This window comes from Emys orbicularis, chromosome 9 (genome assembly GCF_028017835.1).
Source record: "Emys orbicularis isolate rEmyOrb1 chromosome 9, rEmyOrb1.hap1, whole genome shotgun sequence".
In the NCBI taxonomy this organism is placed as follows: Eukaryota; Metazoa; Chordata; order Testudines; family Emydidae; genus Emys; species Emys orbicularis.
The window spans coordinates 98,538,295-98,550,833 of record NC_088691.1 but is presented as its reverse complement, the minus strand read 5'-3'; the positions used below and the strand labels follow the sequence as shown (position 1 = coordinate 98,550,833).

The 12,539-nt window shown below is 41.7% G+C and overlaps 1 protein-coding gene across 1 annotated transcript in view; it reads left to right on the top strand.

Moving 5' to 3' along the window:
* The window catches only part of LAMP3 (lysosomal associated membrane protein 3), a 32,689-nt gene extending 32,114 nt beyond the window's left edge, over window positions 1-575 (top strand). The window contains exon 6 of the mRNA XM_065411434.1: window positions 436-575. Within this exon, the coding sequence (XP_065267506.1) occupies window positions 436-575 (140 nt within the window). The remainder of the gene's footprint in view (window positions 1-435) is intronic.
* The last annotated feature ends 11,964 nt before the right edge of the window (window positions 576-12,539 follow it).

Sequence of the window (12,539 nt, the reverse complement as noted above, 5' to 3'; positions counted from 1 at the left end):
TCTATCTAGATGTCTCGAGAGATCCGGAACCTTCGCACCAGGCAGACTATTAGGCAGGAGTAACTGAAAGTTGCACAGCAGAGGTTCTCCTTCATGTCGGATACCAGTCTTGCTCATTATTTTTAACCTTGCACTGTATGCATGGAGTGCTCCACAGGTTCAAGCCTTAAACGTGTATCAACAGATTTTTTTCCGTATGTGTATGTGATAAAGCAGAATAGATTCTCCACAAGGAATATAGCTATTTCCATGTAGGCAAGTATGTTTTTGTGAGATGTGATCCCTCCATAAAGAAAAACATACTGAGTTCAGCAATGACAGAGAATTCTGGGTTGTCCCCAGTAGCTATGTTCTAAAAGTATCTGCATCGGCATGTATTCTAGGAGTGTGTTGTTTTGATCTAATGCATACTCTATATTCTAACTTTAATTGCAGAGGAAGAATGCTCTCTTGACAGAAACAGGAGAACAATCCCTATTGCATTGGGCCTGAGCACCCTGGGATTGTCTGTTATTGTGCTTGTCTTGGGGCTAATTTCGAGAAGAAAGCCAAATAGAGGATATGAACGCATCTGAATTGCCCACACACTTCAAAATGTGCGTAGCAAGTATAGAGGCCTTGGGAATCTTGGCTTCCAGTTGTCAAACCTATAGTCAAAGAGCTATATTTTTTAATGGGATGAGGCCATGTGTTTAATGCAATATGTTCAAGAGGTAACACTTAAGATCTATTGTGTTCCTGAAAAAGAGCCAACAAAATTGTGGTTGCTTAGAAGACAGAACAAATGATAAAAGGATGAGTCTAGGGATATGCTGTTAGGGTCTAAGGAGATGGTCAACTATTAGGCATGCAAGACAGTCTCTCACAGGACTAAGTCTATATTCACAGGAGATTCTGTAGAACCAGTGCTCAGTGATGCTCTTATGGGAAGCCATGTGTGCAGAAGCCCTGGGACAAGTATCATCATGGATGGACAGGTTGCCTCTGCTTCCCTCCACAAAAATGTGCACACTCACCTTATGAGTATTAGGGCTAGTATTATACTAATCTCTGCTCTTTCCTACTAATTCCATTGGTGAAACAGAGTGACAGGTCCTGCTGTGGCAATGTGATATACATATTAGTGCTGTAGCACTTTCACAGACAGATCGGGCTGCTTTGATGCCCACTCCAGAGGCAGATTTTAAATGCTGGATAATTTTCTATTTTCTTAGGAGCTTTATTTCCATTTAAAAAAAACATAATAAGGAACAAGAAATATATCTAAGACAGTGGATTTCTTTTAAAATGTCTGCTCCAGGGGGATAGAATGAGCCATCTGTGGCTATAAACAGCATGTCAGTATTAACCCTATGTCACAATACAGCATAGAGAGATCTAATACAGAAGGGCAGAAAACATGGGCTAGTGTCATGAGACTTTACTGTGCATGTGTAGGTTGAGGTAGGGGTGAGTTCAGGTGGGTTTGGGGATCCAGTGAGACCAATATTCAAGACATTTTCTCTTGGGAGCTCATGAGTAAAATCATTTCCTATTCAGAATATTTACAGTGATTGCTACAAAACTCAACAATTGCCACGCTGAGGTAATGATGATACTGTGCTTTCTCCTATTCTAAGTATAGGAAGACACTAGGGTTATTAAAAACACACCATCAGTGAATATTTAATATTAAATGGTGTCAACTGCAGAGGACCCACAAAGGTCTATGAACAAATGAAGATCCACTTAAGCTATATTTTGAAGGTTTTTGTGGGACTTAAATGGTGTGTAGGCCCTCTGCACAAGGAGGAATTTCATGCTTGTAAACTGAGGTGCTGGATCTGCACATGGAGATAATTTAGATTAATTTTAAAGCATGCTGTATGTAATGCTTTGGTCTCTGTTTCCTACTAATCAGGTGATTGAGAGATATATACAGTAATTGATTTTGAGATGATTTTAAAGTGGGGTTTTTTTGGTTGATTTAAATCTTCATCTTACAAAAGATTTACAAAGTTTAAAAAACAAACATACAAAAACCAAAAAACCTGACCCACTGCGACAAAACCCATCGAAGTGAGGAGAAATTAAATATGAAAATATTTTCAAATGAGAAAGTAGAATAAAATATGAGAACAGTAAAAATCCTCCCTACTAATAACGGTAACGAAGTAAGTTTTGCTGTGAGTGGGAGTTTTTCCTGGATAAGGACTGCAGGATGGGAGCCTAGAAAAATGTTCTGCACAAGGAATTCTTCATCACTTAGTTTAGTTTGAAAAAAATGCAATAATAAATAGATAACATTGGGCCAATATTTTATATCAGTTAAGTAATAGCATAAATCTGGAGTAACTTCATTTACTGCAGTGGACTCACTCTGGATTTTCACCAGGGTAACTCAAATCAATATCTGGCCCATTTTGTTTAAAGTTTAAAAGCTGTTTTGATATTTTACTACTGCTTAGTTAAACCATTAATTGCTTACTCACTTACACAGTAGAGGAGAAAAATTCCCTCCACATGGATGCTGTGATGTGGGGTTGGCCTGTGTTACGCAGGAGGTCAGACTAGATGATCATCATGATTCATTCTGGCCTTAAAATCTGTCTATGAAAGTAACAGTGCATTACCAGAAATGTTCTCTCGGTTTGACTGTAAAAATGAAAGACTATTTTGCAGCACCCTTAAGTCCACAAAAGCATCAAACTAAATTTAAAACCAGTCAGCAAAAGGAGAGGTATTTGGATATCATTGTAAAGTAGCATAATAAGCAGAAGAGATATGGTCCTTTCAAACGACTGCAACTGATCAAATGATTCTAATGTTCCAGTATTCAAAGATCACTTCGTGAAGGGCTGAAAGATTCAGTCAGTGTTGGCATCACTAAATTTTACCCAACATATTTTTCCCCCTTCTAGTGGAGGAGTGCGCAGCTGACTTCAACATCATTTTTCCTGCGATTGGCTTCTTCGTGATCTTTATTGCTGGCATCCTGGCACTCATCCTCTGCGCGATCTGCCTTAAGTGTAAATCATCTGCGTACCAGAGAATCTAGCAGATCAAAATAATTTCATATAAATAATGAGAAGCATTTCATGAAAAGATTTTAGAATTTCAAGTCTGCCATAATTTTTCTTCTAATAACACTGTTAGAACAATGTAAAATGCCAGAGTATGTGTGTCTAGTTATGAAATCAAGTACCTGGTCATTTTATTGAGCTACCTGCAACTGAGAAGAAGGGGAACAGTTTTAATACAGTTCACTTGTGTTTAGAGAGAGGATTTTTAGTGGCCTATTTCAATTCAACTGTTTGTTTTTACAACACAGTTTATGGATCATACATAGGAAATGGGTTAATATAAGGAAGAGCATAAATTTGAAAACTGAATTTACAAAGAACATGCAATGTAACTATTACTCTCTCAGCATGTTACTGGCATTTTAAGGGCATAATCCTGAGGGCTGCTGAAGGAATGCAGCATCTCACAGGATCAGGTCGTAAACTTTTCTGACTGGGTCCTTTTAAAGTTTTGCACGTATAATATTTGTTTGTTTTATTCACAATGAAGGCCTTGACTAGCTGCAGCCCAGCGTATTTAACTGATCTCCTTTCTTGTATGTTCCTAGCCATTTGTTAGAATCTCAAATGTTGGGTTTCCTCATCTGTCCAGTTTTAAATCTTGTATCAATGGGAACCAGAGCATTTTCTTGTTATGCTCCTTGCCTGGGAAACTCTGTTACTATTCAGTCTTTTAACATTTGATACCCAGTTGAAGAGAGATCTATTCACTCCTGCTTTAACTGGTCTTAATTACTAATAATTTAACTGTGTTTCACTGTGCAGTGCCCTGTGCCATTTTTATGGATGATGCAAAATAAATACATTCTATTGCATATTTTGGATTAGAATTATAAATCAAACCGTTAGTGGTGAATAATGTTTGAGTTCATGTGTATCTTGGTTTTTTCCTGGTGTGTGTGGGGGAAGGGGAAGGTCTTTTTTATTTAAAAAAAAAAAAGCAAAATGCGATCCTTTCCCATGCAATGAGTAAAATAATAGATTTGTACTAACTGGCATTGGTGCAGTGTACAATGCAAATGCCGCCATAGGGCCAGATCCATAGCTGGTGTAAAATCAGCAACGCTTTATTGAAGCCATTGGAGCATTTACAAAGCCAGTGCAGATACAGTGATTTTTACACCAGCTGAGGAGCCAATGGACCTTCACTGCTTTACAGCTGCTGAGGATCTGACCCTCAATGTGAACCCATTCTCTGACAAGCAGTAACGCCCTATCTGCCCAAGACCATGAACAGATGTTTTCAAGAAGCATGAACAAATGGCAGTAGAGGTGTAGATGGGGAAATTGCTTGGTCAGGAAGCGTTGAGTTTTATGGGGAGTAAGAATAGGCAGCAAACTTGCTGCCTGAGTTGCTACATGCAATTTTTTGGCAGGTGCTCATGCTCATTTCCTGCCAGAATTTAGCTTAATATTTGGTGGGTGGCTTATCTTCTGAGAAATTGTTCATATAATGTTGTTCTTAGGAGCTTCCAGCTTCAGAGGGGGGAAATCTACAGATTTAGTGGCTCTTGGTTGCAGGGCTTTGTTGCTAAATGTTCTGTTTGAGGAAATATTCCATACAAAGTACGGGTTGCAAAGGAGGAACATGCAGTGAGATTTTTAATATCTTACCATATAATATTCTGTATATTAGACATGCTGTCACACTAATACCACTATTAACACCATCCATTTCTTCTACTATTTGCTTTTGCTCATCTGTATGGATGATCAACGCTGACAATGCTACCTAACCTAGTGGCCCCGCTCCTCCTCGCCATAGTTGTTCCTTACAAAATCCGCCACTTGTCCAACATCTCGCACACAATGTAGGGTCATAGAAACTAGATACAAAAACACCCTGCTAAAATCCCTAACTCCCTTAGGCTCCACTGAAAATCACAGCCTAGATCATGTACTACATCCTACTGAAAATGCAACATACAACCTAACAAGAAAGGGCATATCACATATACCAATCCCATACTTGTTCTTAGCCAAAAGGCCAATAAGATTATAGTGCAAAGCTTTATTTCCTTCTGTCCCTTATTTCTCCCCAAAGGGCAAATAAAGCCCAGTCTAAAAATTGGCTGCGAAGTGCTGCAAGGAGAGGGGTGGGAGATTTAAATGCACTTCTTGAGAATACAGACACCATTAGCTTATTGACTTATCTCCTTAACTGTTATCCTGCCATTATCAATGGGTCCCAACATAATTACTTAGTTATGAAAATTGTGTATGCTCTGTACTTTTCTACTGTTGGAGTTTCTGTAATAAAGATTGTTTTCAGTCATTTTAAATATGTGTGTTTTGTGAATTTGTTGCATCTGTTGAGTGCTGTGTTACATTGTGATGGGGCTTACAGACCCCTCACTAAGACTAAAGGAGTAATGGGGCAGTACTGGGCCAAGAAGGCCCTGCCCCTCAGCAGCTGCAAAGCATGCTCCAAATGGTGGTCCTGCTTAAAAGGAGACTCTGAGAGGCAAGCACGGGGAGTGGGAAGGAGAGGCTAGTTGAAGCCTCTAGGACAGAGTGATCTACAGGGGAAGAGTCTGGATTGGGTAAGTCCCAACTGGGAGGCCAAGGGCCTGACCCCTTTTTTTTCATCCCTGCTAAGTGGACACTGGAAAGTGAGCTGGGAAGACCCAACTGACTGTTTTAACTATTTAGGCTGTGGGAGCAATCCTCTGCTGAGAGGGAAGCTGAGTGCCATGACAATGCCCCAAACTCAGGAGAGAATGGGCTGGGGAAGAAGTGGCCCAGGGGAAGCTGTGCAGTTGTACCAGCTAGAGATTCCCTTTCCCCCTTCCCCCTAGGTTCCTGGGCTGGGACCCCCCCCCCCTTTTCCCCTGAGGCTCTGCCTGACCAGAGGAACCTGAGGAGCATTAGGGGATGGTAGACTGTAACTTGACCACTAGGCCTTCAGATTGCCTGGCAAGGCCATCCCAAGACTGAGAATGCTGAGCCATGGCCATAAGGGGAGATGATTTGGTCAGCAGAGTGGGAGGAGGAATAGATCTCCTCTAAGGGCAGTGCCAATCTGTGAGGTAATGTGAGTACTATGAACTTGGATGTTGGAGTCAGTGCTAGATAAAGGTACTAGGGGAGGTAACTTCTATCAGCAATAAGTCAGCCAGAACCATTAGTGCTTGATTGTTGGTGCCAGCTCCAATGTCCACACTGCCATTTTCAGGGTTGACAAATCCGTACTGGACGCAGGGACAGGGATATTCTTAGTGCTCTTCAGCACTGAGCCAGAAGTTGAACCCCTGTAGTAAGAGAGGGCTTTGTGCTCAGTTCTCTGAAGGAAAGTGAAGGTGAATAGCTCTTCTTCAGCCTCTCGACTTTTCCTTTTTCAGGGGAGGAAGATTGGTGCCAGTAACCATATATGATCTAGTGGTCTGATCTACCTTGGCTTTGGACAACTATCAGTGCTGAGCTGTCTTTGGTGGCTGCTTCATGGCCTGTAGGTGCCAGATCAGACTTCTTACTGGTACTGGTCTTGGGAGTCACTCCTCAGCAGCTGGGGATGCTGACACAAACTGGGATTTAGAGGTAGAAGCTCCCATCTGGGAGTTTGATGTCTGTTCTTCTGAGTCTGAAGTAGTCCTTTTAGGTTGCTCCAGATGATATGTTAGCTGGATGTCTCGAGATCTTCCTCATTTTAAGGAGAACAAATGGCAGATGGAGCAATAGTCAGGCACATGGCTCTCGCTGAGACAACTAAACAAGGGCTATGATCATCTGTAAGCGGAATGAGGCTGTCACAAAGCAGACAGGGTTGAAGCCCAAATGCTTCCAATCTGTCATGTGAGTGGTTTTGGTGCAGAGTGATGAGAGAAAAATAGGGGCTTGGGGGATTTTTTTGTTAAAGAAGGGAAAAAAAGCAAAGGGGGTCGGAATCTAGTGTTTTATCTAGCTAGATAAAACTAGGTTTGGTGAATGTGTTAAGGGTAGCAAGCAGGCACAGCCTGGTTCTGTCTTGCTGCCATGGGCAGGGACAGGGTACTGATGCATGGTTTAAGCCCTAGGCTGGGGAGGGGAGACATGCAGAACATAGGTCCAACGGACACAGCTATGCAAAGATTTCAATCTCATGCATACGGCACGCATGCGTACATACAGTGGGATCCACACAGATGAATACTTGAATGGATTTGTATTTAATCATAACAAAAAATCATTATGCTAATGTACAAGAAATATGGTCTATGCCAAAAGAGATTACATAAAGGATTTCTTGCGGGTCCCCCACTCTCTTACTCTCAGCCTTCCTCAGGTCATTGGTCTCTGCAGATCATTGTCAGTGATGCAGTGACGTACTTTTTCTGCAGGCATGTTGGACCACAGGAACAACTCTGTTGGTAGCCGTGCTTTCCCAGCCAGCCACAAAACACCCAAGAACTCACACTTCCCTTTCTCTACTGGCCCCTTCCTTCACCACACCACATGTAACTTCCTGATCCTCACACCTGAGCATTCTAAAAAAACGTTATTGTCTCATCTGTTCAGATGCTTACTTCACTGTTTATTTAAAAAGAAATTTAAAATGAATAGGTTGCATTTACTCTCCGGTCTTTCACAAAGAACAATATAAGGTTGTGGAAGAACAGGAAGCTTTTAACATGAAAATCAAAGTCCATACAGATCAGGGACACAGAAATGTGGTTTTGGCACACATCTTTGCAGGGACTTTCCTATTTCCCTTAAATTTCTAACGTATAATGCATAGGGGGCTGACCAGTATTTTAATAGTTCTAATACTGTCTACCCTGTCATGACATGACAAGTTTTAGTATCTCTCCTCTTCTTGAGGAAAATGTATTTAAAGTTCAAATGGACTATGCTGCTCACAGTCTACACATATGAATGTGTGTGTGGGAAGAGGTGACTAGTATTTGGACTTTCCTTATTAATCTCATCCAACTCTCTAAATATGCCAAACTTCCCCCCCCCCTTAATTCTCCCAATTCTATCTAGATTATAAAACCTTTGGTTCTGCAACTATGTCCTTATCTGTGTCATATACAGTGGTAAGCACACTGTGGGCGTTTAAAAATTATTTACATTGTAATTTTACTATTTTCCACTTTCAACTTCAGTACATGCACAATTTCTTGGGGTCTCAGGGAGACTGTTTCCTTTAAGGGGAACTGGGTCAGCCACACCTGTGCCATAATTAATTAGCTGCTTCCAGCCTGAGGGGGCAGGACTAAGGGTCAGGTGACAGCTTAATTGAGACTTTAAGCTATTAATGACTGCTGCTTGGAGCATAAGGACATAAGAACGGCCATACTGAGTGTGATCAAAAGTCCATCTAACCCAGTAACCTGTCTTCTGACAGTGGCCAATGCCAGGTGCTAGTCCTGGAACCCAGCAAGGGAGAGATAATACTTGATTTAGTCCTAAGTGGCGCATAGGAGCTGGTCCAAGAGGTGACTATAGCTGAACCACTCAGTAACAGTGACCATAATGTGATGACATTTAACATCCTTGTAGGGGGGGAAATACCAAAGAGACCGACCACAGTAGCATTTAACTTTTAAAAGGGGAATAACACAAAAATGGGGATGCTTGTTAAATGGAAATTAAAAGAACAGTCACAAGAGCGAATTGCTTGCAAGCTGCATGGAACCTTTTTAAAAACACCATAACAGAGGCTCAAACTCATATGTATGCTGCAAATAAATAAATAAAAAAAAAACAGGACGAGGGCCAAAAAACCAGCCCCCTGGCTAAACAACCGTGTAAAAGAGACAGAGCCAAAAAGACATCCTTTAAAAATTGGAAGTTCAATCCCACTGAGGAAAAGAGAAAGGTGACTCTGGCAAGTCAAGTGTCAAAGTATAATTAAGCAGGCCAAAAAAGAATCTGAAGAGCAACTAGCAAAAGACACACTAACGAACAGCATTTTTTTTTTAAAGTACATCAGATGCAGGAAGCCTGTCAAACAATGACTGGGGCCATTGGATGATCGAGTTACTAAAGAAGCATTTAGGACTGCAGCAGAGAAGTTAAATGAATGCTTTTCATTGGTCTTCACTGCAGAGGCGGTGAGGGAGATTGCCACATCTGAGCCATTCTTTGTAGGTGATAAATCTGAGGAATTGTCCCAGACTGATGTGTCAATTGTAAACTGATTTTTTTAAAATGGCTCCAGAGGCAATCATCTCAATTACAGGCAGGTAAGCCAGACTTCAGTACCAGGCAAATTGATTAAAGAACAGAATTATCAGCCATATAGATGAACACAATATGTTGGGAAAGAGTCCACATGGCTTTTGTAAAGGGAAATCATGCCTCGCCATTCTATTAGAATTGAGGTTACCAACAAACACGAGGACAAAGGTGATCCAGTGGATATAGTGTACCTGGACCTTCAGAAAGCCTTTGACAAGATCCCACACCAAATGCTCTTAAGAAAAGGAAGGAGTCATGGGATAAGAGGGAAGGTTCTTTCATGGATCAATAACTGCTTAAAATATAGGAAACAAAGGATGGGGATAAACAGTCTGTTTTCACAGTAGAGAGAGGAAAATAGCAGGGTTCCCCCAAAGATCTGTACTGGGACCAGTTCTGTTCAACATATTCATAAATGAGCTGAAAAAGGGGGGAAACACTGGGGTGGCAAAGTTTGCGAATCATGCAAAACTATTCAACAGACTTAAGTTCAAAGTTGACTGTGAAGAATTACAAAGGAATCTCACAAAACTGGGTGATTGGGCAACAAAATGGCAGATAGTATCAGAGGGGTAGCCATGTTAGTCTGGATCTGTAAAAAGCAACAGAGAGTCCTGTGGCACCTTTAAGACTAACAGATGTATTGGAGCATAAGCTTTCGTGGGTGAATGCCCACTTCTTCGGAATGGCAGGTGAAACTGAATGTTGATAAATGCAAAGTAATGCACAGAGGAAAACATAATCCCAGCTATACATACGAAATGAGGGGGTCTAAATTAGCTGTTACCATTCCAGAAAGAGATCTTGAAATCAGCATGGATAGTTCTCTGAAAACATCTGCTCAAAGTGCAGCGGCAGTGAAAAAAGCTTACAGAATGTTAGGAACCATAAAGCAAGGGATAGATAATAAGACAGAAAATATCCACGATATAAATCCATACTGTGCCTACACCTTAAATACTGCATGCAATTTTGGTCACCCCATCTCAAAAAGATATATTAGAAATGGAAATAAGTAAGGGCAACAAAAATGATTAGGGGTATGAAACAATTTCTATATGAGGAGAAATTAAAAAGACTGGGACTGTTCACTTGGGAAAGAGATGACTGAGGGGGGATATGACAGAGGCCTATAAAATGTTGAATGGTGTGGAGCAAGTGTTTACCCCTTCACATAACACAAGAAGCAGGGATCACTCAATGAAATGAATAGGCAGAACATTTAAAACAAACGTAAGGAAATATCTCTTCACCCAATGCACAGTCAACCTGTGGAACTCATTGCCAGGGGATGTGGTGAAGGCCAAAAGTATAACTAGGTTCAAAAAAGAATGAGAAGTTCATGGAGGGTAGGTCCATCAATGGCTATTAGCCAAAATGGTCAGGCACACAACCCCATGCTCTAGCGGTCCTTAAACTTCTGTCTGGTAGAAGCTGGGACTGGATGACAAAGGGATGGATCACTTGATAAATTGCCCTGTTCTGTTCACTCCATCTGAAGCATCTGGCACCGGCCACTGTCAGAAGACAGGATGTTAAGTGGGATGGATTGGTCTGACCCAATATGGCCATTCTTATGTTCTTACTTGGGCCTTATAAAAGAATTGAGAGAGATCAGTGTGGGTGTGGAACCACAGGGAATAGGTAGCTTCCTATGGAAGGCCCTGAGGCCAGGTCTACAGGAGGCCAGGAACGCCTGGGGACCCAGGGCTCTATACCAGAACAGGGGAGAAGACTTTCAAGGTAGCCCAACAGGGGCTGGGAACAGGGCACAGAAGGCAGGCTGAAGAAAAGCCCTGAGGGGCAGAGGAACCTTTTTTGTTTGCCTGGGACTCCTTAGATGGACTTTTGCTTCCCTGGAAGTTTCTCCCTTGGCCAGAGGGCTAAGCCACATCTGCAGCACAAAACAGAGGAGATCAACCTGAGGGAAGAAAACGGAGGCAAGCAGTGCCAGCTGGGGTTGTCATGGAGCAGCCATGCCCCATAATACGCTTGATTTTGTTAGAACTTAAAAACATGCTGGGATGATGCAGTAATTAATCCATGCAGCAAAGAAATGCAAAATAAACTAGCCTGCCATTGACATTATTTTTATGATTAAAAATATATTCTGTACTTCACGCACCTATAACTTGGGCTTTGTAATATATATTTAACTTGTTTCAGAGTGGTAGCCGTGTTAGTCTGTATCAGCAAAAACAACGAGGAGTCCATGTGGCACCTTAGAAGAGACTAACAAATTTATTTGGGCATAAGTTTTTGTGGGCTAAAACCCACTTATGGTAAACTTAATAAAATGCTGCCCTCTAGTGTTCAGAGGCAAATTAAAAACATGATAAAAGATCTGTCTCGGGATTTTCTAAGGCAATATAATGTAGTACAAAGCACTGTGTTTTAAAGAGAATAAAATAAACGTATGCTCAAATTAACAGCCTTGACAGATAGATTGGTCAAATAATCCCAGCTACATAGCCAGTGCTCTGGTCCTCCTTTGGGGTCCTGTCTGCGGGACCATAAAAATTCCCAAAGCTGATGCAGCTTCCCTGGATCACCCACAATGCAAATTATTACAGCAGAAACCTGAACAGCCAGGTGTTTTAGTGCCATTATGTCTGGTTAAAAAATAATCGGAAGTTAGTTAATAGCAGGTAGGCTCTTTGGGTCAGGATCCATCTTCCTCTGTGTTTGGAGAGCACCTAACATGTATTTTGAGCACTACTGCAATATAAATAAATACTAGGAAGGTAGAGATTTTGGATGTATTTCAGATGCTCACTGAAACTACAGGTGAATTACCCATAGCAAGTAACTGAGAAAAACAAATTTGATTTTTATGGTGTGGGAAAAAAATACCTGAGAAGTGGCAGAGTACTTAATGCTGATCTGCCTGATGGCACTCGGAACAGCCAAGTGGCCTGGCACCAAGGCCTAGTTTTAGCTGCAGAAAATCCAGTGTTTAATAGAGAAACGGGGTCAGGGCTGCAATTTGGATCAAGACTGGGTCTGAACTCTCTCCAAATCTGAAAGCCTTCAGGGTGATTGGGCAGGGTCAGATTTCCAAGGGCTCAGCACTCACAGCCCGATTTTCCAAATGGCTCAGCGCCCACCACCCCCGTAGTTTGGTTCCTAATGGGGCACTGATCTCTTTAGGGAACCCAGCTCTTAGTGTGGGCCAGGCACTCTCTTGGTTGTCAGGCAGGGTGACCAGACAGCAAATGTGAAAAATCGGGACAGGGCTGGGGAGTAATAGGACCCTATATAAGAAAAAGACCCAAAAACCGGGACTGTCCCTATAAAATCGGGACATCTGGTCAC